This window comes from Aphanomyces astaci (assembly GCF_000520075.1).
Source record: "Aphanomyces astaci strain APO3 unplaced genomic scaffold supercont1.9, whole genome shotgun sequence".
Lineage (NCBI taxonomy): Eukaryota > Oomycota > Saprolegniomycetes > Saprolegniales > Verrucalvaceae > Aphanomyces > Aphanomyces astaci.
In genome coordinates this window covers 693,811-719,550 of record NW_009798272.1, presented here as the reverse complement: position 1 = coordinate 719,550, position 25,740 = coordinate 693,811, and the positions used below count along the sequence as shown (strand labels likewise).

General features: G+C 51.2%; 7 protein-coding genes across 9 annotated transcripts; 2 read left to right on the top strand and 5 right to left on the bottom strand.

The window, feature by feature from the left end:
- Positions 1–494: 494 nt before the first annotated feature.
- H257_05055 (hypothetical protein) lies at positions 495–2,921 on the bottom strand (the record flags this gene model as incomplete). Its single annotated transcript, XM_009829774.1, has 5 exons — positions 495–1,818; positions 1,893–2,039; positions 2,138–2,462; positions 2,510–2,643; positions 2,698–2,921. 5 exons carry the CDS (start codon positions 2,919–2,921, stop codon positions 573–575), a joined length of 2,076 nt encoding a protein of 691 aa, XP_009828076.1. The 3' UTR covers positions 495–572.
- A 1,337-nt stretch (positions 2,922–4,258) lies between these two features.
- Positions 4,259–5,217, top strand: H257_05054 (hypothetical protein). Its single transcript, XM_009829773.1, has 3 exons — positions 4,259–4,348; positions 4,404–4,932; positions 5,010–5,217. The coding sequence occupies exons 1-3, from the start codon at positions 4,281–4,283 to the stop codon at positions 5,127–5,129; spliced, it is 717 nt and encodes a 238-aa protein (XP_009828075.1). The 5' UTR covers positions 4,259–4,280; the 3' UTR covers positions 5,130–5,217.
- Positions 5,218–6,307: 1,090 nt separating this feature from the next.
- On the bottom strand, positions 6,308–6,996 carry H257_05053. Of its 2 annotated transcripts, XM_009829772.1 has the most exons (2): positions 6,894–6,996; positions 6,308–6,845 (listed from the first exon to the last, which is right to left on the bottom strand). In XM_009829772.1, exons 1-2 carry the CDS (start codon positions 6,969–6,971, stop codon positions 6,456–6,458), a joined length of 468 nt encoding a protein of 155 aa, XP_009828074.1. In that variant the 5' UTR covers positions 6,972–6,996; the 3' UTR covers positions 6,308–6,455. The 2 variants fall into 2 exon arrangements, with proteins under 2 accessions (XP_009828074.1, XP_009828073.1); XM_009829771.1 differs by having other exon boundaries at positions 6,308–6,996.
- A 198-nt stretch (positions 6,997–7,194) lies between these two features.
- Positions 7,195–17,380, bottom strand: H257_05052 (hypothetical protein). The gene is made up of 9 exons (XM_009829770.1): positions 16,730–17,380; positions 16,589–16,679; positions 16,384–16,495; positions 16,266–16,338; positions 15,764–16,190; positions 12,702–15,701; positions 10,878–12,387; positions 7,302–10,801; positions 7,195–7,215 (listed from the first exon to the last, which is right to left on the bottom strand). The coding sequence occupies exons 1-8, from the start codon at positions 17,371–17,373 to the stop codon at positions 7,560–7,562; spliced, it is 9,099 nt and encodes a 3,032-aa protein (XP_009828072.1). The 5' UTR covers positions 17,374–17,380; the 3' UTR covers positions 7,195–7,215; positions 7,302–7,559.
- A 324-nt stretch (positions 17,381–17,704) lies between these two features.
- Positions 17,705–22,555, top strand: H257_05051. Of its 2 annotated transcripts, none has more exons than XM_009829768.1 (12): positions 17,705–17,975; positions 18,062–18,250; positions 18,292–18,496; positions 18,558–18,776; positions 18,927–19,118; positions 19,169–19,292; positions 20,286–20,677; positions 21,105–21,280; positions 21,368–21,511; positions 21,804–22,026; positions 22,134–22,212; positions 22,268–22,555. In XM_009829768.1, the coding sequence occupies exons 1-12, from the start codon at positions 17,721–17,723 to the stop codon at positions 22,446–22,448; spliced, it is 2,379 nt and encodes a 792-aa protein (XP_009828070.1). In that variant the 5' UTR covers positions 17,705–17,720; the 3' UTR covers positions 22,449–22,555. The 2 variants fall into 2 exon arrangements, with proteins under 2 accessions (XP_009828070.1, XP_009828071.1); XM_009829769.1 differs by having other exon boundaries at positions 22,121–22,212.
- A 793-nt stretch (positions 22,556–23,348) lies between these two features.
- On the bottom strand, positions 23,349–23,905 carry H257_05050 (hypothetical protein; the record flags this gene model as incomplete). Its single annotated transcript, XM_009829767.1, has 3 exons — positions 23,349–23,524; positions 23,568–23,711; positions 23,779–23,905. 3 exons carry the CDS (start codon positions 23,903–23,905, stop codon positions 23,349–23,351), a joined length of 447 nt encoding a protein of 148 aa, XP_009828069.1.
- A 242-nt stretch (positions 23,906–24,147) lies between these two features.
- Positions 24,148–25,550, bottom strand: H257_05049 (hypothetical protein; the record flags this gene model as incomplete). Its single annotated transcript, XM_009829766.1, has 7 exons — positions 24,148–24,259; positions 24,341–24,450; positions 24,507–24,597; positions 24,651–24,823; positions 24,875–25,030; positions 25,125–25,244; positions 25,296–25,550. The coding sequence occupies 7 exons, from the start codon at positions 25,548–25,550 to the stop codon at positions 24,148–24,150; spliced, it is 1,017 nt and encodes a 338-aa protein (XP_009828068.1).
- Between the last annotated feature and the right edge of the window lie 190 nt (positions 25,551–25,740).

Sequence of the window (25,740 nt, the reverse complement as noted above, 5' to 3'; positions counted from 1 at the left end):
TAGTAGTGACCAAGCCTCACGTTGGCCCCGAGCGCCCGGGAGGCTGTCTGCGCAAGCGCGGCCGTACAAGAGCGCGGATCTAAGCTTCTCACTTCACCGAATGATCTATCTTTTCTTCTTGTCGGGCAGCGGCAGGTAGGCCGCAGGCCGTGCCGCTCCCGGACGAGGCCTGTGTGCAATGACCTAGCATAATCCTAATTTACTCTCATCTCTACTAATTAGGATATGACCTAATATTAATGTTGGATGACGTCTGGATGACACATGATACTATCACGGATATTTGAAATCCATATAAATAATTCGAAGTATCAATCATTTCCAATCGGAGGTAAGTTAATAATTTAATTAAAAATCTTAAGTAAAATAATCTATTGCTATGAATAAAGGTAAAATTAAAATAACTATTTTTAAAAGAATATTTAACATAATTTATTTTCAACTCATCCTACTGTACGTATTAATACTACTGTACTACGTAGTAGTACTGAATATATTCAAACAACAAATCTTTTTTTTGATTATCATCTTATAGCCATCCATGTATATGTACACTGTATTCATTCTACTATTTACAAGGACAAGCGGTTCATGTCGCTCGAGACTCTCCACATTTCCTCGATGGGGCCGAGCTCGCTGAGGTTGATATCCGAGACGGAAATGCGCGGAATGTCCCCGCCCATGGGAGCGACGTCGGCGGGCGGCATGAAATCGGCATGATTGTCACCTTGTCGCATACGGCGCGCGGCGGCGGCCCTGGCCGCGTCCATATTGACCGGCAGTCGAGGTCTCTTGTGGTCGGGGTCTGCTGCTGCATTGTCCGAACGAGGGGTCGAAGAAGCGGCGCGATTGTTGGCAAAGGACGCCGCCACATTGATAGCAGAAGGGGCCGGCGGGTGTCTGTCCTTGGGGGCCTGGCTTTGGGCGAACGACGCGGCAAAGTTGAGCGCTGCGGCCGCCGGGCGGGGATGAGTCGCCGCAAACTCGCTGGACGGTAGCGGCGTGTTGAGAGACTGGACAAAGCTCGACACCAATGAATGCCTCGGGGACGCAAACGACGCTGCGACACCGTTCGAGGGGGTAGTGCTGCTGCTGCCGTTCTCGTCGGGCAGGTGAAACGACGTCGGTTCCGCCTTCATCGAGGGTGGTGGTGGTGGTAGTGGAGATGGTTGCTGCTGCTGGTGATGTTGTTGCTGTTGATGGAGGTTGTGGGCATTTGGATGAAACATTGCGTCGGGGGGTAGGGGGGTCGACTGCGCCGGCGGCGGGTACGGGGTGGGCTGGTAACCAGTGGACGTTGGAGTGGCACCGCCGTTCGTTGGACGGCCATATCCAGAGTGGGGGGAGTGGTGGTTAAAGTACGCATTGAATGACTCGGGGGGGGGTTGTTGAAGATAAGACGGGGGAGCGTTCATCTTTTGGAGGAAGGATGCATTGTACGACGACGACTGAAAGCTCGGTGGAGTGTGGGGGGGGGCCATCTGATGCATTTGCATTTGGGGTGGGTGATGCGACTGCTGCTGATGCTGTTGGGGATACGCCGACTGGAACACGTCTCTTGGAGGGGGCTGATGATACCCTTCATTTCCCCCGTGTGGCGTATGTGACATCGTTTGATGATGATGGTACTGCTGCCCATGTTGCTTGTACTGGTCGTCCAGGACATGGTGGTGCGGCGATTGCTGCTGTTGATGTTGCGGGTACCCTCCTCCTTGTAGAGTCATGTGGTACGAAGGAGCGCCGTTGGGGTGGCCCATCACATGATGGTCATACACTTTGCCGTCCTTTTCCGCCTGCTGGGCGGCTTTGCGGTTGCGGCTACTCACAGGTTTACGTTTAAAATATTGCGATTGAAATCTCATATGTTGCAATGATGAAAAAATATGGAGTACCCCGATTTCGTGCGGCACAACGACTTCCACCGGATTTTCACGGCGTCTTCAGTACGTCCTGGCAACATGGCGGCGATGGCCGACCACCGATTCCCAATGCGCTGCTGGGCTTCGATGATGATTTGATCTTCTTCCATGGAGTAGTCTCTGCTCACACAAGGAACAAAGCATGCACACATGAGTCTCACGTTGCCCAAGCGTCGTCGATCGGACGCGATGTATGCTGCAGTTTATGGATACCTTACCCTCGAATGATGTTGGGGTCCAAATGATTGTACCAGCGCTCGCGGCATTGCTTGGACGTGCGTCCAGGAATCCGCGCCGCGACTTGGCCCCAATTCTTGCGACCTTCGGCGACCAACTGACGCAGCACGTCGTCTTCGTCGGGTCGCCAGTGGCCCTTGATTAGGCCCGGCGCGAGCACTTTGGTCCACCGCTGCAGACACTGCGTGTGGTTGCGCCCCGGGACGATCTCGGCGATGGACTTCCAATTGCGTTCGCCGTGGGTGTCCACCGCCTGGCGCAGCATTTCGTCTTCCTCGGTCGTCCACCGCATTGGGATGGCTTTACCTACCATGGCATCAGACGGTAACAAACACAGGTGTAGACACACGTACCTTGCGTCTGCAGCAGTTTGCGGACACTGCCTTGGGGCAGCGCCACGCGACCAGACGCGGTAATCCCCATAACGTCCTGCTGCTTTTGACGCGGAATGCCTTTGATTTCTTTGGGCATTTGGTATGGCACTTTCCTGTTGCCCACGAGATCATTAGTACTCCATGAACGAAAACAACTTTCAACGTACGGTGTCGATGGTGCTACACTGCTGTCCTTCTTCCCATCCGCAAATAACACCTTGCCAAGGTCCGAGATGGACTGTCGCGAATCCATATCGATCGGGAACGAGTCCACGAACTCGTGCATGATCGAACCGATGGAATCTCGCGTGGTGTTTCCATTTGTGGTTGTCGCTGCCCTGGGTGTCGACGGCGTGCCGCTGCCGCCCGCGGGTTCGCCTGTGGGAGCCATTTCGAATTGGAAATTGAGTTGGCGGTAAATAATTTTTAATCATCCATACATATACCAAGTGTAATACTGCAAGAGAAAAAAAGTACAATTTGCTGGTCTTGATTTGGAAAGCTGATAGCAAACGTTTTTAACTTTTATAAAACGTCTTCTAAACGTCTTTAAAGTTCAACCTGAAATGTACTAATGCTAACCAATAACCTCACTGTTAACGTCCAAGCGGACCTCCGTTCCACATGACGCAACAATATGGGGCAAGAAACTCATACTGTGAGACCACATTGAGTTCCTTTGCGCTACTTAGCTTCAACAGCTGCGCATTACTGGGCTACTCTAGCTTCAGTGTGATTTGTACGGGAGCAGCTTATGAAGCAATATTAATACCGTAGTAGTAACTGCCTGCTTGACATCCCTTAAATTTGCAGTGGTGCAGTGTTCGAAACAAATATAAAACGGAATTCTAAACATTGCCGTCTGAGTTCCATGCGCTGGATGTTCTTTCTGCGGACTGAAAGAGCCAGCTCCGATTACGTACATAATGCTATTTGATTGGTCATAAAGGCGTCATGTACTCCGGATATATCAACCTATTACCTTCTGACCACAAGCGTCAAGCTTCTGGTGACGTACATGGCGCAGGCATTCCAGTTAAACTCACAGTGTCAAAGCAGTACTAAGGTAATACTATACGTATAGTACTACGTAGCAACGCTAGCCGACCGGTCGCCTCCCACAAGTATTTTATCCCATTGAAAAGTGTGCTTCCCACTGATCGCATGTATAACATGCAATTGCGTTGGCTGTTCATGAGTCATTGGATGCCCTTCCGTGTACTATTCGTTAATAAAACGCGGCTCTGCTATGGATCGCTGCAGAGGCACTGACAGCTAGCTTATGGTTTTTTGAAACTGGCGATGAAGAATAGTGTTGTAAATACTGCGAGTACTACCCAGTTGGCAGCCAATCAGAATCATGAAACGACGATAATTGGACAAAATTAGGACTCAGGTAAATAATACCTTTAGCATTTAGTATTTGCTTTCGTTGACAATTGATGTAATCTCATAATTAAAGAGAATTCTACATTCAATACCCTGTACACTTTATAAATATTACTATTAAGAGGTTCTGAGAATTTCGGTGCTCAAATCTGGCATACATTATTCAAGTCAAACATGTGGGAGGAATTTACATTTACAAGGAAAATTGGAGAATTGAGAAATTCGCCAAGCAAAGCAATCCGGGCGGAAATAATAATACACACCTTACGATGGAAATCATTTCAGCCAATGCAATCGCGATTCTACATAATAGTTTCAACCAATCATATTGCAGAATCACAAAAGCGCATCTTGTGTCATCATGGTCGGTGGCATCTCCATGCAAGGCATCACGACAGTGGGTATCATCGGCGCTGGATTGCTAGGAAGGTACAAAGCCACCTCCTGTACTAGTTCTTTCTTGGCACCACTGGAATATGCGTAGTGCCATCGCATTTGATCTGGCGATGCATGGCGTGAAAGTGGTCCTGTTCGACCGCGACCCAACGATCACGACGCCGGACGCCCTTCGACACGCCAGCTATGCCGTCCTGCAGCCATTGTGGCGACTGGGATACATCCCTCAAATCATGGTGGGCAATGCTGTCAAGAACATCCGCGGGGTCCATACGCTGGAAGGAGTGGCGGAGCATGCGCCGCAGTTGATCATCGAAGCGATTCCGGAAGATTTGGCATTGAAGAAGAGCCTTCTCCGTGAACTGGAGAGACTGACCCCTCCCACGACCATCTTGGGCACCTCTAGCATATCGTTGAACGTGAACGACATTGCTGCAGGATGCCTCCGCCCGGCCAACTTCCTCGGCATTCGCTTCATGCATCCGTGCGTGCTCATTCCGTTTGTGGAACTCACGGCCTCTGCGAGCACAGACCCCGAAACGCTGCTTCGCGTGCAAAGTTACTTGAGCACAGTGCACAAAATATGCAGCACTGGACCCACGCGACGGGTCCTCAATGTACGTGTGTCATGGAAACTCAAGAGCAATCTCCAAAAAAGGCCATTTAACTAACAATAGTTTGTTGATGGCGTTAGAAATCCGATGTCAACTCGTATCAACTGGAGCATGCGAAGGCGTTGGGCTTCTACCACGAGTCCCTGCCCATGGCCAAACCCGTCCCTGCAGCATCCCTTGGCCACCGTCACGCGCATTGAGTAAGAGTCTGTCTAGTCGATTCAACGATAACAATACACTACAATTGACTTTGCACAAAAAGGGCAATTATATAAATAATGGACGACTGCCAAAAATCTCGCAAACGAAAATAAGCTACGGTACAGTAGTCAAATTCTTCCGGATAGAAGAATTTTGAGGCAAACCCAAATTCATTTCGTTCTAGAAATATCAATTTATAGAGGCTTTGATGTATTAATTTGCATATATTTTGCACCAGACTACATACATATACGAGAGATTGATCTTTCGTGTGGAGGGTTTTATTTTATTATTATTACAAAAGAAAAAGTATGTAATAACGTTACTAATAAAATAAAGCCCTCCACAAAATTGTAGGACAAACTCAGTATTCGCAAGTTTGGGTGCACAAACTGCAAAAATAGCAAAATATATGCAAATTAATACATCACAATCTGTATTTCCTGAACGAAATCAATTTGGGCTTGCCCCAAAACCTTGTACGTCAATGTGAACTTGTACAGTATTATCTCCATTAACTACATACACGTAGTAGTAGTGTACTACGAATGATTGCTTTGGCCGTCGAGGGCGGCCTGCTTGTAGTGTACTACAGTAGAAGACCACAAACACGGTTCGTCGGTGGGGACTAAAACTCCAGGAGCATCTTACTGGATCGGATGGAATCCGACAATGCGATGTCATGTCAGGGCGTGCGCTAGAGGAATTCCATCGGATCGCCCCCTCGTCCAGCTTGAAATACTCGAGCATCGCCCCGCTCAACTTGCATCGTCGACCCATCGCCATGAATATTCCCGTGAGAGCATCAAGTACACACGGCGAAAGAGTTGGCCCACGTAGTCATTCACTTTCGTCTCGAACAGCTTGGTTGGCAACGCCCATAGTGTACATGCTGTGAATCAGCTCGTTTAGAGGAATCTCTTACTTCGAAGTACTACTGTAGTTGTAGCAGGAAGAAAGCCGTTGAGAAAGGAATAAAACTCACCTGACTGCACACCACATCACATATGTGACAAAGTGTTGAGTAGAATTCGAAGTCTGTGGCATTTCACCTTTCTACACACACCACGCCTGGTATAGCATTTCTTGGCCCAGCGACGGAAAGTGTCATAGTAAGGGTATTTAAAAGCTAGCCATGGCTAACCGTGTCACATGCGACGATAATCCAACGGTGGTGGGGGGGGTTCAGTCCAACAAGACATCCATACTATTGTCCTCGTTACTGTAGTTTTCGTTCAGTAACTAGCTCTATTTAAGACAGCGCGATTGTAGTAAGCTGCATGCGTTGCCGAGTACCGATGGTTTGCGGGTAGAGTCGTGTGCGGTCATGCTTGCTTGGAGTGTTGCGGCGGGTGGACAACGCTGTCGACAAAGGAAGGAAATGCAGCCTCGTCCACGTCTGGATAAGGTTCGAGGGTGTTCAGATCCACCGCCTTGAGGCAGGAAGCAAGCAGGGTGCACGTGGTGGCCACCAAGTGGTGCCTCTCAGCCAACGCCCCGGCAAGTTCTTCTTGATGGTTGTCCATGAGTTGCGAGTTGGGAATGACGATCAGGTGTTTGCGCTCCACGAGGGTGTCCATGATTGATCCTGCACCGGCATGACTAATCACGAGCGACGCTCGTCGAATGTCGTCCTTGTACGCAGCATTGAACCGATAGAAGGACGTCGAGAGAGTGCCGTTGAGGGCACGAGGCTCGTATGTGCCACGACCGATCTGGAACAGGATTTTGTCGTATCCCTTCTCCTTGAGTATCGTGCGCACCTCGTCTGCGTCCACAGCCACAACCATGTCATCAAAGCTTGTCGTTCCCACGGTCACAAACACCATCTTTGTCCCCATGTTGCGCGTTTGTCCAAGTTGTCCGGATAATTTGTGGCACTGCTTCCGAATACTTCGACGAAAAAATATATCTTTGGAGAAGAATAAAAGTGGAGAAAATGTTTTTTACCCAGTCGCAAAATCAAATTAACTGTAAATCGCCCCAAATCCAAATTGCCCTGCGCAGCAGAACTGAGGGTGCACACACACCGCCAGGCGAAATGTTGGACTGGCTGGCACGCTTTGCCGTCATACTATTGGCACCCTCATCACAAAGTTAATTCATGAGCAGAATGTGAAAAATATCTTTTGGAAACTACCAAACAACAACTGCAATCTCCAAAAACGTACTTAAGTAAGTTGAACCAAGAATGTTGTTTGATTGCATTTACGGTCGGATATCAACTGGAGCATGCCAACGCGTTGGGCTTCTAACCATGACACCCTTCCCCAGTCCGTTCGACGGCCACGTCCAATGGCCACTGTTGTGCACATTGAGCCTCTTTCCCACTAGAAATCCATCGAGGTAACGCCATCGTGAACACTTGTATATTTCCATCCACCGTAGCTTTGGCTTGTAGGCCGCCACATGGTTGTTCGTCAGTGGGGTTAAATCCAAGGCGTCCACCCTTCGTACATCTGGCACAGGTTGTCCACGCTGGTCGCTTCTTGGATGAGCCATTGCACTTGTTGCTCCACGGATAGATGCGACGCTTCCCCGTCTAGCTTTTGCTTGACCCGATGCAGAACTTGGAGGCCACATGCGTTGCGCGCTTGCACTTGGTTGTTTGGGGCGGTTATAGCAGCCGCAGCAGCATCAACAGATGAAACGGCCACGTCATCGTCGTCGTCGCTTTCGTCAGTGACACTGTCATCGTCGCCACTACTGCTGTCGCTGTCGTGGGAGGCAGCAGCAACCACCACCACCGCCCCCCCCTCGTCCTTGTCGGTGGATCGTTCGTGGGTGGACAACGATGTTGCAAGGTCGGCAATGTCAAAAAATAGCCCAACCACCGTCTCCATAGCTTGTCGAATCGGCCTCATCTCGGATGACACTTGAATCACCTGTTGAATCGCGTTCAACACTGTCATCGGGTCGTCCGTCGAGAGAGTGGCTAGTGACTTGTCCTGGCGAGGCTTGCTAGAGTTACCACGCACCACCGACGCCATGGTCGTAGCAGGCGCCGATGCTACTGCCGCCGCCACCTTGATTTCCGAACATTGTTGTGCAAAGTCATCGCACGTCTGCATGACGGCAGTGTATTTGGCGTGGAGATTTGCACTCGTGGCTTCGTACACACTCACCGCGGCCTGCAACTCGCCCAGCTCGGGGGTGCGTTTGGTGCTTTTTGATAGGATTTTCACCAATCGTTCGTTTTCCCACAGCACCGCCGCCGACTTCGCCTTGTCCGTGTCGAGCAACGCCGCCACAGCCTGTGCCAACGCAAGCAACGGACTGGCCACGTCATCCCTGATTTCCAGCCAATGGGCCACCAGCGACTGGCGAACGCGCGTTGCTTGCGACATTGCTTGGCCCAAGGCTTGTTGCACAGCTCGCCGCTGGTCCGATGACGTTATCGATCGACGGGTGTGGGTGGTCCACGCTGTTTGAGCCTGGACAAATGTCGAGAGCACGCGGTGGCCTTCCGCGTCCACCGCGCGACACGTGGCGCTCTTGCTGTCTCGAAATGTCGACTCGACGTATTCTATCCACCGCCCTATCGCCGAGAATGATTGGACGCCGTGCGTGGCCGTCAACGATTGGTCCACAGCGTGCGAAATGCGACGGTGTGTATCGTCGGACGTGGCATGTCTTGTCAAGGCCAACGCGGTTGGAGCTAGCAACGTTTCAAGCAACTGCTCGTGTTGGGCCAGGGTCGTGGCGGTTTCGTCGTTGTCTTTCATGTGTGGAAGTAGCGCGAGGAGGCGGGACCTGTCCACGGCATCGCCCTGGTCGCTCACATTCCACCACGCAGCCAGAGCATCCAGTTGATCTCGATGGGCTTCCAACGCTTGGGTCCATGCCGCGAGTTGGGTTTGTTGCGCTTGTTCAATGGATGCGGTCGCAACTGCCGCCATCGTGTCGACGAGTTGGTCCAGTTGCAACCTTGACGCTAGGGACGAGCCAAAGTCTCTCGGCGCATCCAACGGCATGACTCGCTGGACTTCGGCCTCGAGTTGGTCGGCCGAGATTATGGTGGGGGTGGTGGCGTCACTCGGCTGAAATGTCCACGCCTGCACGCATATGTCGGTGTGCAGACAGGCATCGAGCGCGACGGACGCGGCAGCCAACACCGACGCTGCCTGGGCTGTTAAGTAGGATCCTACTACATGTGGAGGCTGTTGGTCTACTGCGACCATCCGTGCGATGGTGGCCAGAGTGTCCAACCAGTAGTACTGCGTCGCCTCCACATTGCCATCTCGAGTGAGGGCGATGTCAGCGGCACACATAGCGTTCAGACACTGGCGAAGGGAGGGTAAACCAGGGAGGTCCCATATCGCAACAGGGCGATGGGTGGGAACTTCCAAACCAGTGGTTTGCGACAGGGTGGTCACTGGGACGTCGTCGTATACCCACCCAAACGAGTCGAGCAGGGCAGACCAGCACGGTAGCGCATATGCCTGGTCCAACGACGTTCGGAACGCTTCCACAACGGACGTAGCAGACGTTCCGTACGCCAGCCGTGGGAAATACTCGTACACAAGATGTAGCGCACATCGAATCGCGAGGCAAAAGTTGTGGAGCGGGATCAAGGCCGGGATGACCTGAGATGGCCTAGTGTCGGGATGGAGAAGCCACTCGTCCAGAGGCAAGTAGCGGAACGACGTGCCCTTGGGCATGTTTCCCACCTCGAACAGCCACTGCGCCGACCGCACCCGAAGGGCCAACTGGTCCACGGACAAGTCTGTACTACTTTGTAGGCGGCGCCAGTGGTCCGCAACGGCCACTTTAAGCACTCGTTTGAGCTGGGCATTCGACAGTTTCCACGTCGTTTTGAGCTCAGACAGGGCGTGGGTCAGTGCATTCAACTGACTGTGCGCCCCTGTCGTGTCTAGGTCGTTGATTCCGACTGCCAATTGCGGCATCTCTCGACGAGGAGCAGTTGCAACACCATCCAGACATTGTCGCAGACGGGTATCTTCCTCGGCCAATTGAACCACTTGGTGCACATCAAACTTCCCATCGCTGGCCCTGGCTTGGTCCACCCAGTCGATCCACTGGTCATACACCGTGGGGCCCCGAAGAGACCCATACAACTGGGGTCGTTTGCGTTCGTACCAGGACAGAGCCGGTTGGACTTTGGAAACTGATCGCAAGAAAGCGATCAACGCGTCCGTGGCCTTGTCCAGGGCGTGGCAGTTTTGTTCCAGGGATCGATCGGCCAAGTTGAGGGCGATGTACAAGTCCGTGAAGGACATTGCCGTTGGAGCAAACGAGGCCAACGCTGGCAGCCCCAAGTCGGGCAGGTCTAGCCATTGGCGGACACCGCCTTTCCGACCTTGACATTCGTCGAAAAAGTGGTCGAGCTCGTCCTTGGCGTGCATGTACACTTGTTCGAGTTGCTCGTGATGTGACGTGGCCTCGTCACCCTCGACCTCCTCCAACAACTGGGCCAATTGCTTGTGCAATTCGTTTTGGGTGGCTTGCAAAGTGCAAAGTTGGTCGTGGAGCCCTGTCACAGGTCCCACGGCACGGACCAGGTCACTTGTCAAGTCTTCCACGACCTGCCACGTGTGCATGACGTGTGCAAGCGCGGCGTTGGCTTCGGCCCTGCGCTCTTGTGCTCGGCTCGAAAACAACGCCAATTGCACGTTCATTTCCATGCGCCACAGTTTCTTGGGCGTTGGCCCTACGTACCCCCGACATAACCCCTCGTTTAGAAGTACACCCCATCACATATATATAATATATATATAGAACTATACCATCTTTCCAGTCGACCAGGGGGTCGTACACAAACGCTTCAAGCAACGCCAAGGTGGTTTCCTTGGCTTTCGACGTGCGGATCACTCGCAATGTCGTCTCCATGCTGTGGCGGAAGCGGCCGGCCGTGCCCGTGAGCCCCAGCGCGCCCAGCACGATCGACGTGAGCCGAAACGGCACCACTTCAGGCACTTTGAGTTTTTTGCCCTTGTCAAAACACACATTGTAATCGATGTGCACGAGGTCTCCGCTGTGGCACAAGAGCATGTTGTCCAAGTGACGATCCCCCAGACCAATGACATAGCCCACAACCGACATGACGGCCACACTGCGGCAAAACCGAGTCGACTTTGCCCCAAACTCTTGCAACGACGCACTCCGACGCATCAACTCTTGTAGCAGCACGTTCGTTTTCGGATGTTCGTTGACCAAGTCAGTGTACACTTGGCGCAGCGTTGTGAGTGGCCAGTGGGGGCGTCCGGACGGTGTCACATTCGTGATCCCGTGCTGTTTCAACTTTGCGTAAAACGGCGCAGTGGGCGCAGCTGCGACAGAGTTCACGTCGGTACTGGCGGTGGTGGTGGAAGAAGGGCCAGTTGTGGCCGCCGCCGTGTAAATCTGAAACAGCGGCGTGACATGCCGCACCATTTGAATCAACCCGACGTCGTTTGCTAGCGGAATGACATTGTAATGACGTGCAGACAAGTCGTAGTGCTTCGCTTGCTTGTCCGAGCCAAGGCAGCCGTTCACGGTGGCCAGCAACTGCATGATCCGCTCGTCCAGGTGTAAATCTTCACGCGCTTTCAACAGGTACCGGTGCGAGACCCCATCCGATCCGACCAACTCGAAGCACTTTGGCTTGGTTTTCGTCGCTAGAATTTGCACGTCAGGGGCCACGCGGTGGATCTGCAGTGTCGGCATGCCCGGCATGTGCACCAACGACGATTCCCACGACGCCAAGACGGGCGAAATCGACGCCATTTGCAGACTCGACCGGCGTTGACAGGCGTTCAGTCGCTTTAGAATGTCTTCAAACGGACTCCACAAACATTGCACCCACGGATTCGCCAGTCTGGATGACAGAGTGTGGGTGGGTTGAGATTGAGAAGGGCGTAGCAACTGCAGCGCTAGGTCGTCATTTGGGTCCAAACAGCGCTGAAACGTCGACAGCGCCGAGGTAATCAATGGTCCAAAATGATGCGCAAACCAATGTTCATGCGGAGTCTGCGACGTGGTTTCAATCGTGTCCTTTGCCAACGTGGCCAGGGCCAACAACACTGGCTTCATCATCGCGACAAACTTGCGCTGGGCCAGCGCTCGCTTTTCATTGTCAGGCAAAAACGCATTCCTTTCAACCCTCGTGGCTTCCTTTTCAAGTGTATGACTACGTCGGGCGACATCTGTCGACAATTTCGACAGCAGCGACACCCACGCTTCGTCCCACAGCAGCGAAATGCGACGGAGTTCAGCAATCAATAGACGCACTTGACCCACAAGGTCGGAATCGAGTGCCTACGAATGAATGAATATGAGTTGTTAATGTCTATTCATTTCGAAATGGGAGGGGGGTGCTCGAATCGAACGGCCGACAATCCATCGGAACCAATCAAAAACCAAAACAGTACTCGAAGTGGCCAATCAAGTTGTCGCTTCAACCATACTTGTGTGTGACACGGGTCAAATTTTGACAGTCAAATCAAGTCCATACAATCGATCGATCGATGGCTATCGCAAATGCGCAGCACACACACAAAAAATCCAAGATTTGGCTGAAAATTACAACATGTACAGCAATGTGGTCGTAACGGGTGATTGATTGATTTTACCTCGGTCAGTTTCGTGGACTCGACCACTGCGGGGTACACTATCAAATGCGGATTCTGCGCGGCAAGGCGCAACAAGATGGCTTCCACCCGCGCGGCCGCGTTGGAGTCGGGATGTGCTAGCCGGGATAGCAGTTGAGGGACGATGCGCTCCCATGGCGGCAGAGGCGACTCGGTTACCGCCGCGTCCAACGCCGACTGAAGCGATGGCTCGCTTCCATGCTTGACCAATAGCCCGAGGAGTCGCAATGTCACGATGGCGCCATGCGACTGGAGCGACGACGGCGACGCGCACTGGAGGTACGTGACGTATCCGGGGATGGCGGACGCGTACCCGGCCAAGACGCGGGTCCGTGCCTGTTGGTACAATGCGGAGAGGCGATCCAGCGCCTCAACGCAAGGGACTGGTGCAGGGCACACGAACGATTCAAAGTTCTGCAACGCCGCCAGCAACGCCGACGCCATCACCCCAAGGTCCGAGAACGAGCTGACGATGGCAGTGAACTGTTGCTTTTCGTCGATCGTCAGCGCGTACTCGTGTTGGTTTGCCGAGATGAATTCCATTTGCGAGTGGGATACCTGGTACCAGTAATGGCTCCAGCTTAGCCACGCTCGACACGACAACGGGTCCACCGTAGTAGCGTGGTGCAAATACATTTGACGAATTGGCGGCTGGTGGTGATCTGTTGTCCATGCGGCCAATTTGACGAGCGTTTTCACTTGCACACGTCGTTCCGAGTCGGTTGTTGCTGCCGTCGTTGCCGAGAAACTGGCTTGCAACTGCACCAATGTCGACACGGCTTGGGCGTGGCGATGCGTCGCATGCAGCAGTTGTGCTTGTTCGTAGTCGACAAGTAGCTTGTTCACTGTCGACGTGGCGGCAACGTTGGCGAGTTTGGTCGTGGCCAAATTGAAGTTTCTTTGCTTTCTGGCCAACCGAATCAGTTGCAAGTCAAACTCAAAGATGGGGGCGGTGAGTCGGGACGCTAGCGGATACCATACGCCCAAGTCGTGCGCGGTCGGATCCAACGACAACGTCCGGGGCACCTTGGGCTGGACAAAGCACTGGAGTTGCATCAGGGTGCGCCGCAGCTGCCGGCTCATGGAGTCCCCCCTGTGAGGGGCAGCCGCTCGGTTGTCGATAGCCAAGACCCGCAGCCGTTGCTTGAGCCACTTTGTGTGCGCTTGGACGCCGTCATGCAAGTTGCGCGCTTTGGCGTCGTCAACCACGGACAGCACCGTCCACTCCTGCAGCGGTGGAAGGTGGTCCCGATGAGTGCTCGACGCGACGGGCGGCTGGTCCGCTGGAAGCAGCATGCGCAGCTCCAGTCCCCACGCGGCCACGAGGCCGTTCAGTGCACTGGCTAGCTGCTCCACTTCGTCCGTCAGCCAGTGCTGCACCGTTCGCAACAGCGCCGCCACTTGTAAAGCTTGGCTCATCCACTGCCGACAACCATCCCAGTCTTGGAGGTAGGCAAAGCATTGCGCACATCTCAGCACCACTCCCTTGAACGACACGGGACCCATGTCCATGCTAGCCACGTACGCTTGTACTCCCGTCGCCGCTTCCGAATTGCGGTGGTTCTCTGACGACTCGAGCTGCCGACTGAGCGCCACCAGCGGCGATAAAATCGTAGCGTACCCCGCTGTCGCCGCTTCGTACTGCATCTGCGCTTCGAGCGCGAGCGGGGGCATCCACGGCTTGGATTGGCCGACGTGGGCAGCGTATTCCATGTACCCGAGCAGCCCGGGGATGTCTTGGAGGTCGCAGCTGGCACTGCACAATGCATACATCGCGGCATCCCACTCTGCCGTCGCGGCCTTGGCAGCCAACGATGTCACAAGGGCCAGCGCGTGATGCCTCCCGAGCCCCGACGCGCCGGTGGCATCACAGAGCCGTACAAGGGCAGGTCGAATGCGCAGGAACCAGTCGTCGCACACTTTGCGATTGGTTTTGAAGAACGACAGCGCTTTCTCCAGCTGCTGGTGGTGGTTGTCCGTGTCATGTATTGATGTCGTCTCGACGAGCATGCGCGAAATCGCCAACTCCAGCGCATGCAGCAACTCTACGACGAGGCGGGGATGCACCACCGTTGGTTTTAGCAGCAGCTTTTCCAGCGCCGCTAACGTGTGGCCAGCGTTCCCCCAATGTGTGCGGAGTCGATTCAGCACACACCACGACGACGCAGCCCATACATGCTCCTTCAACGCCACGAGCGGCGCGGGGTGGTGCTCGAGTCGGAGCCCCGCGACGCACGTGTCGTCGGGGTCGCCCGAGTCGATCCATCGCACGACCAATTCAAACTGGGCAGGGCTAAAGTTGATTTTGTAGTCTGTTGTCTGCTTGGCCGCTCGTTTGAAACTCGTTTGGGGTCGTCCCGACGGAGTAATGGTGGCGGTGGCGTTCCCCAAGCTCACAACAGCGAGGTTCCCCACGGCTTGCAACGCAGCAGTCGCCACATTCGGCACCGAATCAAAGAGGCGATCCAACGCCACGGCCAAGTGGGATGGATGGGGGGTGATGGACGGCAGGAGGGCCACGCAATGCCGACGAACGATGTCGTTAGGGTGATTGGCGAGCGCTAGAAACGCAACCGGAGCTTGCAACGGCAACGTCAGCTGGAAGAGCGGGGCTTCGGCTACCAAGTCGGTCAGGACCTGGAAAAGAACGACCGATTGCGGAGATGCGACTACGTGATGCAGGAGGATTGTGGCCAGAGCGAGCGAATCGGCGGGTTTGATTGGCGGAGATGTAGCTGCAGCGCGGGCTTGCAGAATGAACTGCATGAGACAGTGGATAGCTTTGACTCCATGCAGAAACAACGGAGTGTCGGTCCACTTGGGTAACGATTGAATCAGACGAGTGTACAACCCAGCTAAACACGGGGCATCGCCAGGAGCGAGCGGGGTATTCATAGGCGACGCCAACGCCAGGCAAAACACCATCAGGAAAAACATCACGGGTATGTCATTTGATGCTGACACTGCTTGAAAGCCAAACACCTACGAAGACAACGATAAGGAGGAGGATGACGTGAACAAAGTGATTTGTGATGATAGGGTACTTGCAACGCAGGGATGCCGCCTAGACGCACACATTGCACTGCCACACGCGTGAGCTTGATCAGCACACCGGCTTGACTGGTGGTGCACAAGAGCGATAGAAAGGTCACTTGGGAAGGTGCGGTAGAAGGTGGCGTGGCACCCCCGTTGTTGGGGGACACGCCCAACGGCAAACTCAACGGCAAGTTGCGATGGAGCAAGTTGACGATTGGAAGGGAAAACTGAACACTGGAACACCCTTCCAAGAGAACGAGAGCTCGATCCAACACGACCGACACGTCCGACGCCGTGGCCAAGTGGCGATGGAACAATGTCGCAGCATGCAACAGCAGCAGGTCCACACAACTGACGCAGAGCGGCGAGAACAGCGCCGCGTCTTGCGACTGTATGGCCACCATGGCATGCGCACACGTAGTCACAGTGTCGATGCTAGGGGGACATAAATACAATTGTGTCAGGTCACGAGGGTTGAGAGTTTGGTTGGTCTTAGCTAATGTCGCCAACCTGAGCAAGTATCTATCCCCGAGGCTAGTCAATGCATACACCACGCGACGAAGGATGGCATCAGGCGATGACACTACAATTAGCTTTGAGAACTACAGTGGCCGTTGTTATTACGTACCAAGTGAACGCAGGCCATGGCCTACTGCCATAAAGCACACGACGATCGCATTGAGTCTGTGGAGATCTGCGGCCGAGAGGGCCGCGTCCTCGGCACAACAAGCCTCCATCTCCTACATCGACCCGTCGATTATTTTCCGTCGGTATGTATATAACAATAATATTGACAGGTATTCATATATCAGTTCGTCGCAAATGGAACGTACGGCGGTGAACGAGGCAATCAGTTGCAGCGAGAACACCGGGTTGTCGGCCCACAGCTCGCGCATGTCAAACAATGTGCGCACAAGGACGTCCCTAGATTGGTCGCTAAATGGGAACACGACCAACACGTTTTGTGAACGTACCGTGGGCCCGTGGGCGTGTCCTGGCGGCAGATCCACGTGATCAAGACGTCTGCTACGCGCACAAACACGTTTTGAATCGCGCCTTTTTGCGCAAGTTTCAAGATCACTTGGAATGTGCGGGTGGCAAAGTCCACGATGTCGACGTCGTCGGTGACGCGGAGCAGCAGCGCCAGCGTGTCCACGAGTCGACCGAGGGCAAAGAATTGGCTGCTTTGGAGAGCGAGTTTTTCGTGCTGGAGGACAGCGTTCGGAACATACACGCCGTCGCGCAGGTTGGACAGGTTGGACTGGGCGGTGCCTTGAGCTTCCACGAGGCGCCACCACTTTTCCAAGGTTTCAGGAAGGATGGATATCACGAGCTTCTGCTGGTGCATCACCATGTTGACCACATCGGCCGTGCGCAGGAGATTGGATGCAAACAGTAGCACAAGCCATTTCGACGCGGCGTCGCCTTTGCCGAGACAGACGAGGAAGTGCGGCAACAACGCGTCGAAGCATTCCACGGGAAGGGAGGTAGTCTGGAGGTGCTGGAAGAGCTCTTCTTGGGCCTTCTTCGACGGCTTCGAGTGTGGGCCTTGGCTCTGGTGGAACAAGCGCAGCAGCAACGAAGGATAGTCCTGGAGCTGGTGCCGATGATCACTCATCGATCGCACATCCACAAGTACACACACCTTGACAGGGACAGCGACCCTTTCACATTTAATGTTTTGATGGGTTCGTGTATTAACTTTGAAGGGATGACAGACAATCGTAGTATTTTATTGGTAATTTTCACGAATGCATGAATGTCAGCCAATCCGATTTCTTTATTTTGGCTATTTACGAATTTATCTGTAATTTCATCAAAAACACGAGAGTCGCAAATTTATAATATTTTCGCCATTTGTTGAATCGATTTTTCGTGATTCCTTAAAATAATCAATCAAAGGACTTTTGGATTGGACCAAAATAAATAATCTGTTGAACCCCACATTATTCGATTTCCATCATCATGAGCACATCATCGACGCGAGTCCCGAAGAAGCGGACTCTTGCTGAAGACTACGGCGGCGGCGTTGACGAGGACCTCCAGGCGTATGTAGATGACGACAACGATCCCACACAGTCGTCTGACGCCGTGATGGCGAGTAACAAGCTCAGTCAGCGCATCCAGAAGCGATTGACTACGCTCGAGAGCGATTCCGGCAACTCGCAATACCAAGACTTTTCGTCGTTGAAAATGAAGAACGATCACGCGTCTCGTCCGGTATGTGGTTATACACTTCTGTGTTTGTTTCTCTCGATGTGTTGACTCGTTTCATCAACAGTTTACGATCATCCTCTGGTACATAGGTGTGGGTGTGTCCCAATGGTCGCATCTTCCTCGAAGCATTCAGTCCGCTGTACAAACAAGCATACGACTTTCTCGTCGCGATCTCGGAACCTGTGTCTCGTCCCGAGTTTCTGCATGAATACAAGCTCACACCGTACTCCCTGTATGCCGCCGTGTCCGTGTCGATTGAGACCGAAAGCATCGTCAAGGTACAACGTCCATCGTGTGGGATTTACTCATTTTCACCAAGGTGTTGGAGCGATTGAGTAAGAACCACTTGCCGCTCGTGATTGTCCAATTCATCAAGGAATGCACGGCCAGTTATGGCAAGGCCAAGTTGGTGCTGCATCACAACGAATACTATGTCGAATCGCTGTACCCCAAAGTGCTCAAGCGTCTTCTCGAAGAGGAATCCATTCGACTGGCTCGCGTGAAAGAAGATGTCCTGGGGGCAGGTTGCTAGGCTACATTTCCATGTCTTCAACCATGGCGGCTGGATATGATCCTCATGGATAGGCGCGGCGTCGACGTACAACGCGACGGGTGAGTTTCTACAAAAGGAAATCAGCGCGGAAGACCAAGCCAACAAGCAGTACGAGCAGCTTCTCATGGAAGACTACGATCAGACCGAGGATCAGCAGCGCGCCAAGGCCGCGGCGGCCGCTACTACGGTGCAAACCGTGAGTTTCCGCATTCGCAAGACTCATGTCGAGCAAGTCAAGCGCGCATGTCTCGGTATGTGTTTTGTGGTCGACGAGGAGCAGCGATTTGCATATGAATACCACGTCGACGCATCGCGACAGTGTCGCAAGTGTTTGAACGATGTCACATGTGGTTTCTACAAACAGGATCGTCATGAATGAATATGTTTGATATTTTGCGTAGACATTGATTTCCCGTTGATGGAGGAGTACGACTTTCGCAACGACAAGTCTATCCCGGACATCGACATGGATTTGAAGCCCACGACGCGTATCCGAGAGTATCAGGAGAAGTCGCTCAGTAAAATGTTTGGAAACGGCCGCGCACGTTCAGGCATTATTGTGCTTCCGTGCGGCGCCGGCAAGACCTTGACAGGTACCTACCTTCTCATTCCCTGACGAGATGGATGTTGACGCTGTTGGCAGGGGTCACGGCGGCGTCGACGATCAAAAAGTCATGTTTGTGTCTGTGTACGTCGGCCGTGTCGGTGGAGCAGTGGACGGCGCAATTTAAAATGTGGACGTCCATTCCAGAGAAGAAAATTGCACGGTGCGTATTGTCGATGTGATATACAAAGTTGGGGTGCAATCGAATTTCACGCCGACCAAACCGATCTACAATCGATCGGATTGGTTGAATTTCATTGAGCAATGGGTTTTGATTGGCTAATAATTTTGAGCTAATCTGAAGTAGCCAATCAAATCGATTTAAATTCCAACGAGAAACCACGCCACAACACGAAATGGCACTTACTTGACCGTGTTGGAAACGAGGGGTTTACTGTATGTCTACATTTAATTTGAATGTTTCAAATGGGTTGTAGCATTTTATATCTCCATTTAAAACGTTTAAAATGGTTTACGGCCACTCTGCCACAAAACAAATGTCAGAAAATACCCGTCTTTTTGCGATTTTTCAGAAATATATTAGGACAATTTTCCACACGACACCTTCTTTGCGTGTATTTGGCTACTAAATCTGACATATATAAATGGACATACAGTGAACGAGGGAATTTATTAGCCACACTTTGATTCGAATTATTGAAGTTTGATTGGGCAACTTCGATATTATTTCGACAAATCAAACCAACTGGTTTGAAATACATGATTCTGATTGGTTAAGTACAGCAATATTGAAACGAACGTCGGTATGGGTGGCTTAAATTCCCTCGTTCACTGTAATACGTCGAAGTTTTACTGTTTTCTGACAGAAAATAGTTTCAACGGCAACTGTCCAATGTATATCTACTCCATGATATTCTAGCAATAGTTTGAAATTTTATCATGGAGAGGTCATATGAGAATCTTTTTTGAAAATATTTTTTCACCTCCCATTGGAAAAGGGAATGCTCTGTCAGAATATTATTTGACATCAAATAATATTGTGATATCCAGACTCGGCCTTATTGTATTTCTACGTTTAATATTTCAATGTTTTCTACATGGTGTTTAGCGTGTGATTTCTACATGTTCAATGCTTCAATACATGGTGTATAGCATTGTATGTCTACTTGTTCAAACTGTGTAACATGGTGTATAGCTTTACGAGTGTGGCAAAAGACTACATCGACCCCGTGTCGGGCGTGATTGTGACGACGTACACCATGGTTGCGTTCGGGGGAAACCGCGCGGCGCAGTCGGCGGCCGTGATGGACATCATCCAGAGCCGCGAATGGGGATGCATCTTGCTAGACGAAGTGCACGTCGTGCCTGCCAAGATGTTTCGCAAGGTCATCGGGTCCATTGCGTGCCACTGCAAGCTCGGACTCACCGCGACCCTCGTTCGCGAAGACGACTTGATTGGGGACTTGAACTTTCTCATCGGCCCCAAGCTGTACGAGGCCAACTGGATGGACCTGACGCAATCGGGGTTCTTGGCCAACGTTTCATGTGTCGAAGTGTGGTGCCCCATGACTGGCCCCTTTTATGCTGGTATGTATGTAAAGTAGTAGCTCTTGCTGGTAATCTATTTGGAACAGTATAGATGTGGTGTGAAGATATACATATATATACTAGTATATTTTTATTATTTTTTGACGAATATGTAGACTAGTATTGTTGACTATCAACCAAGTTCGTTTAATCTTGTACGACATAATACATGACAAATATAAAAGTATGTTTACAATTGTGGATGATTCGGTACAAATTTCTGACTCCGTCGAATTGAATCGCGAGTATCGACGCTATTGGCTAATCGAATTTTTGAGTGGATTTGATTGGCTCTTACAGAAAGGTCACATATCTTTTTCAACCAATCAGAACTCTAGCACGTGATTCCATATTGAGTAGGCAAAACCACGCGAAGTTTAAAAGTGTTTAGCGAATATAATTCACAATATGGTGCCTCGTATTCTAGAGTACTTGAAGGAAAACGTGAGTGCACGCAAACGGGCGCTGCTGTACGTGGCCAACCCCAACAAGTTTTCGGCCGCCGAGTATTTGATCAAGTACCACGAAGACCGCGGCGATAAGATCCTGCTCTTTTCAGACGATGTGTTTGCGTTGCGACTGTATGCAACCAAACTTCAAAAGGTAATATATATATATTATACACTACCCTCACCTTTATTATTCGTGATCTACCTCGATATTTATATATATATATAATATTTCACGCAGGGGTTCATTTACGGGGGCACGGGCGAACGCGAACGCATGCGGCTGCTGCAGTCGTTCCGGTCCAGTCCCCATGTGAATGTCATTTGCATCTCAAAAGTCGGGGACACATCCATCGATTTGCCCGAAGCAAACGTGATCATTCAAGTAAGTGTGTAGATAGAAAGACGATTTGTATTATATATTGTCGATTTGATAGTACACATTTGGGGAGGGGTTGTGCAATCGAATAATCGCGCCGACCAAATTGATCCACAATCGATCTGATTGGTTGAATTTCATTGAGAAATGGGTTTTGATTGGCTAATAATTTTGAGCTCATCTGAAGTAGCCAATCAAATCGATTTAAATTCCAACGAGAAACCACAACACAATGAAATGTCACTCGAAAGCACAATACTACTATTAATATCTTTTCGATATTATTCATCGAGCGTAGGTGAGTTCTCACTTTGGATCGCGGCGGCAAGAAGCCCAGCGGTTGGGTCGTATTTTGCGCCCCAAGGCTAACGCGACCGGTGGCTTTAACGCGTTTTTCTACACGTTAATCTCCACCGACACACACGAAATGTACTACTCGAACAAGCGCCAGCAGTACCTCGTGGACCAAGGGTACACGTTTAAAGTCGTGACGGAGCTGTACGACAAGGCTACGTTTGAAGGTAAACTAGCTAAGCTACCTTGGGTGTCGTCTATCTAGTTATTGTTGTTAGTGTATATATATATATATATGGATTTGTCAACTGAACGTGATAGTATATGTACATAGGCGTATTTACAAGCAAAGACTCGCAAAGTGAGTTGCTCGCAGAAGTGCTGGAGGCCCAAGACTTGGAAAAGTTTATCGAGTACGTGGCATCTCACGTCGTTGATGGGATTGATTGTGTTTACATGGTGTTGTAGCGACGAGAACGCCGAGATTTCAAAGATTGGGGGCGACGAAGACCTGTCCCGGTTGTCTGGCAAGAAGAAGAAGACGACCATGGGCGCCTTGTCCGGGGCAGATGGGTCTAAGTACATGGAGTACTCGACGGGACACGGGGCTAAGCAGCGCCACAATTTGTTTCGAGATCGGTACAAGTAGACAAAAAGTACTCGTTCCAGTGTACAGTAGTCGTACTTGGAGTAAATCGAATCGATTGTTGGCTGTACAAAATACCTCCTGGTATGTAAAGCCTTTGTTGACAGACACTTTGTCGTTGTAGCCACATCAACCCAAGCTGTAGGATCGTAGTCGATCGAACTCATTTAGTCAAGTTGGGGGTGACTACACCAGCTATGACCTTGGGTGGACCAACAATGGTGACGGACTTGTCGTGATGAAGAATGCTGTTGGTTTACCCACATCACCAGTGGGTTCATTGTTAGAAATTGTATGAATTTCCAGACCCCATCATATAATCGAATATCTCGCCGCCGAAGCGAATCACGAATCGACGCGATTGGCTAATCCATTTTTTTGAGTGGGTTTGATTGGCTCTTGCAAAGAGGACAAGAGGACACGTATACATTCAACCAATCAGAACTCCGGCGTGATTCAATACTGTTTGGAAATTTATAGCGAATTCACAATATATAGATAGATATTGTGATCGTGTTAGGTATAAGAAGCTTGTACTTACTACATTAGTAATTGTACTGCCCCACGAAACTCCCCCCAGATATGTTGAATGTGGATGAGCAAGTTCTGAAATGCCCCCACTCTTTGAAGTATACATAAAACACTACCTCACACATGTGACGTGGTATGTACAGTAACTTAAGGTGAAATCCATGCCTTGGTAAGTAGCGACGAGTTGATAACGTTCATGTCAAAGGCTAATTAATAGTAGTAAGTACTACGTTCAACTACAGCTGGACGTACAGAATCCTTCAAGTGGTAAAGGTAGAGCTTACTAGTATTAGTGTAACGTGTAAAGTACTTCATGTAGGTAGTCGGGTGGTGGTCCTAAGACTACCTACTATTAATATATCCTGATACTATTCACATGCATTGCGACCAGTCGTCGTCGGACGTGGGTGTCGAGTGGTTTCGCTCGCCCTCGTCCAGGTGGATCGGGTCTGCATCGCAAGCCAGCCGCCAGTCGATTTCCCGCCGCAAGTCCATGATGTATGTCTTGGCATCCAGCACTTGCTGTCGGCTGAGACCCCTTGCATGCCCTACACCATCCAATGAGCACAGTCACTTCCGACAAACCAACACCTTTGCGATGCTTTGCGTCTTTGTGCGGCTTGGCCAGAATTTGGTGCACCAATATGCGAGCGGTTTGGGGCGGCGACGTGTCCCATCCAGGCATCGCGTCAAAGTTGGTGGACGTCGGAGGGAGCGGCGGTGTCGGACATGACTCTGTACGAGTAAAATGAACATAGCTAGACACAGGTGCTGTACATATAGGTAGGTAGGTATACAGTACCTAATGCTTGGGGGGTTGGGCTAGTCAGCCAGGGTTTGGTGTAGTTTCGTCGGGGCCAGTGGTTGATTGATGATTGGGAGATGGACACCCGACGAGTGGGATGTTCTTCTCGAGCTCTCGTTGCCATGTGCCTTGGGAGCAATGCCGTAGTTCCAAGTGCAATGTGCCGTTGAAACGGTCCGAGTAACTGATTCTACTACTACGTAGTAGTAGTAGAAGAAGAGTACTGTACTAGTAGTACTGTACTACTTCGAAGTACTATGTCTAGAAGAATAGTACTGTACTAGTAGAACTGTACTACTACAACTATGAATCCTCCTATGACTACTGTAGTACGTAGTCGTATACTGTATTCCAAGGCCAAGCTAGTTAACTACACATGTTGTCAGGGGCGGATGTCGTTGTCGAATCGCGAACGGCACTGGCGACGCCGTGGACAAAGTTAAAGTACGCATACTTGGCATCAAACTCCATGTCGTGCCTAGTACACCGTCGAAGGGCATGAATGATGGATAGTTAGTAGTTATCCACTGTAACAACGTTAGTAGATACAATCACTCACCAGTAGTTGACGGCCACGGTCTCGGTCAGTTGGGTCGCTCGGTGGTACCACAACGACGGCAAGTACAGCGTTTCGCCGGCTTCGAGTGTCACGACCAACGGTTGGAGGTGCTACATCGGCACAAAGGTACAACTGTGGAAAGTACTCATCGGTACTAAGTACCTACCTTGGTCAATGGGTACTTTTCAACTTGTGGATGCAGCGGGTTCACTGGTATCCACGGCGTCAAGTCGTTGTTGTCCTGCATGGCAATGGACCTACCATATAGATGAACCCTATCTCTTATTTGGTTCAGCTTAGCCAGATATACCACGAAGGATGGGAACGACACTGGTGGAGAATGGTAGGAGTTTCGTCATGGATGGTAGTTTCACGAGTGCTGCGATATCGTCCAGTGGGGTACTCTGTCTCATACAAGAAGGCCACGTCCGACGGCGGCAACAAGGAAAAGTGCTTTCGACCCCGCACGACGCAGTACATGTTCTACCAGCATGACATGGTGACCTATGCATGAAGAATTGATCACTGGCGCACCTCGTAATGGTCCTTGTGCATCGTAGACACGGCCCTTTCGTCTCCGATCCAGAGATTCACAGCTTCGGGTGTATTTCCAAACGCTTCTGATGCAAATGCAAGCATGGGGTCGACATCATCTACTAAGGCGGGGAATTGGTCGCGCAAACTGTCATTCTAATCGAAGGACACGTGAATGGATGAACTGGAATATGCGGATCGCACGATGGAAGGGAGAGGAGACGTTTCATGTGAGTGGACATGGACGTACTTGGTGGGAAAGGTACGGAACCCCGTCAAAGCACGGGTCGTGCAGGATGGCCAAGAAATCGCGGAACGCCATGGAGCGTTCTTCGGGCATGACAAACACGTTCTCAGTGCCAACGGTTGTCTGGAAGGGATGCGTCAACGGATGCCACGTATGAACGATGGAATGACGTACCACAGCATCGCCATAGCCAAATGGAGTCACGTCCACCGTCACTTGAGTCTCTCCAAGAGCGTCGACCAAGTACTCGTTGGTCCACTTGGCCATGGCAGGCCAACTGTCCATGGCATTGGTGATGATAACTGGGATGTTCTTGCTCACGTAGTTGCGGTAGAACTCGAGAGGAGTCGGCTGTGGAATGCGAGCAATGCTTCGAGGTGTCCAGAAGTCCTTGGAGTCTTCACTCAGCTGCTCGAAGACCTGCTCCATCTTGTGTTGGCGACAATCAAACGTACATTGTTCATGTACGAGCGTACACAAAATGTACAATGTACGTTATTATAAGGACAAAGTATTTCATACTAACGTTACTGAAGAACTACAAGTATTAATAGGATGTAACATTGAAGTACATCTTAATGTACGACGTACTTGTATGTACCTCAATCACACGTGAAGA

What these genes read in the sequence shown, in the direction of transcription:
- H257_05054 (XM_009829773.1), top strand. Translation starts at nt 4,281, where the DNA reads ATGGTCGGTGGCATCTCCATGCAAGGCATCACGACAGTGGGTATCATC. An exon ending in GGCGCTGGATTGCTAGGAAG is followed by an intron (nt 4,349 to 4,403) that starts GTACAAAGCCAC and finishes GAATATGCGTAG; the next exon opens with TGCCATCGCATTTGATCTGG. An exon ending in CCACGCGACGGGTCCTCAAT is followed by an intron (nt 4,933 to 5,009) that starts GTACGTGTGTCA and finishes TGATGGCGTTAG; the next exon opens with AAATCCGATGTCAACTCGTA.
- H257_05053 (XM_009829771.1), bottom strand. Translation starts at nt 6,971, where the DNA reads ATGGGGACAAAGATGGTGTTTGTGACCGTGGGAACGACAAGCTTTGAT.
- H257_05051 (XM_009829768.1), top strand. Translation starts at nt 17,721, where the DNA reads ATGAGCACATCATCGACGCGAGTCCCGAAGAAGCGGACTCTTGCTGAA. An exon ending in AGTCAAGCGCGCATGTCTCG is followed by an intron (nt 18,777 to 18,926) that starts GTATGTGTTTTG and finishes TATTTTGCGTAG; the next exon opens with ACATTGATTTCCCGTTGATG. An exon ending in CCAGAGAAGAAAATTGCACG is followed by an intron (nt 19,293 to 20,285) that starts GTGCGTATTGTC and finishes CATGGTGTATAG; the next exon opens with CTTTACGAGTGTGGCAAAAG.
- H257_05052 (XM_009829770.1), bottom strand. Translation starts at nt 17,373, where the DNA reads ATGAGTGATCATCGGCACCAGCTCCAGGACTATCCTTCGTTGCTGCTG. An exon ending in GCGGCATCCCTGCGTTGCAA is followed by an intron (nt 15,702 to 15,763) that starts GTACCCTATCAT and finishes TTGTCTTCGTAG; the next exon opens with GTGTTTGGCTTTCAAGCAGT. An exon ending in CCTGGTCGACTGGAAAGATG is followed by an intron (nt 10,802 to 10,877) that starts GTATAGTTCTAT and finishes GGGGGTACGTAG; the next exon opens with GGCCAACGCCCAAGAAACTG.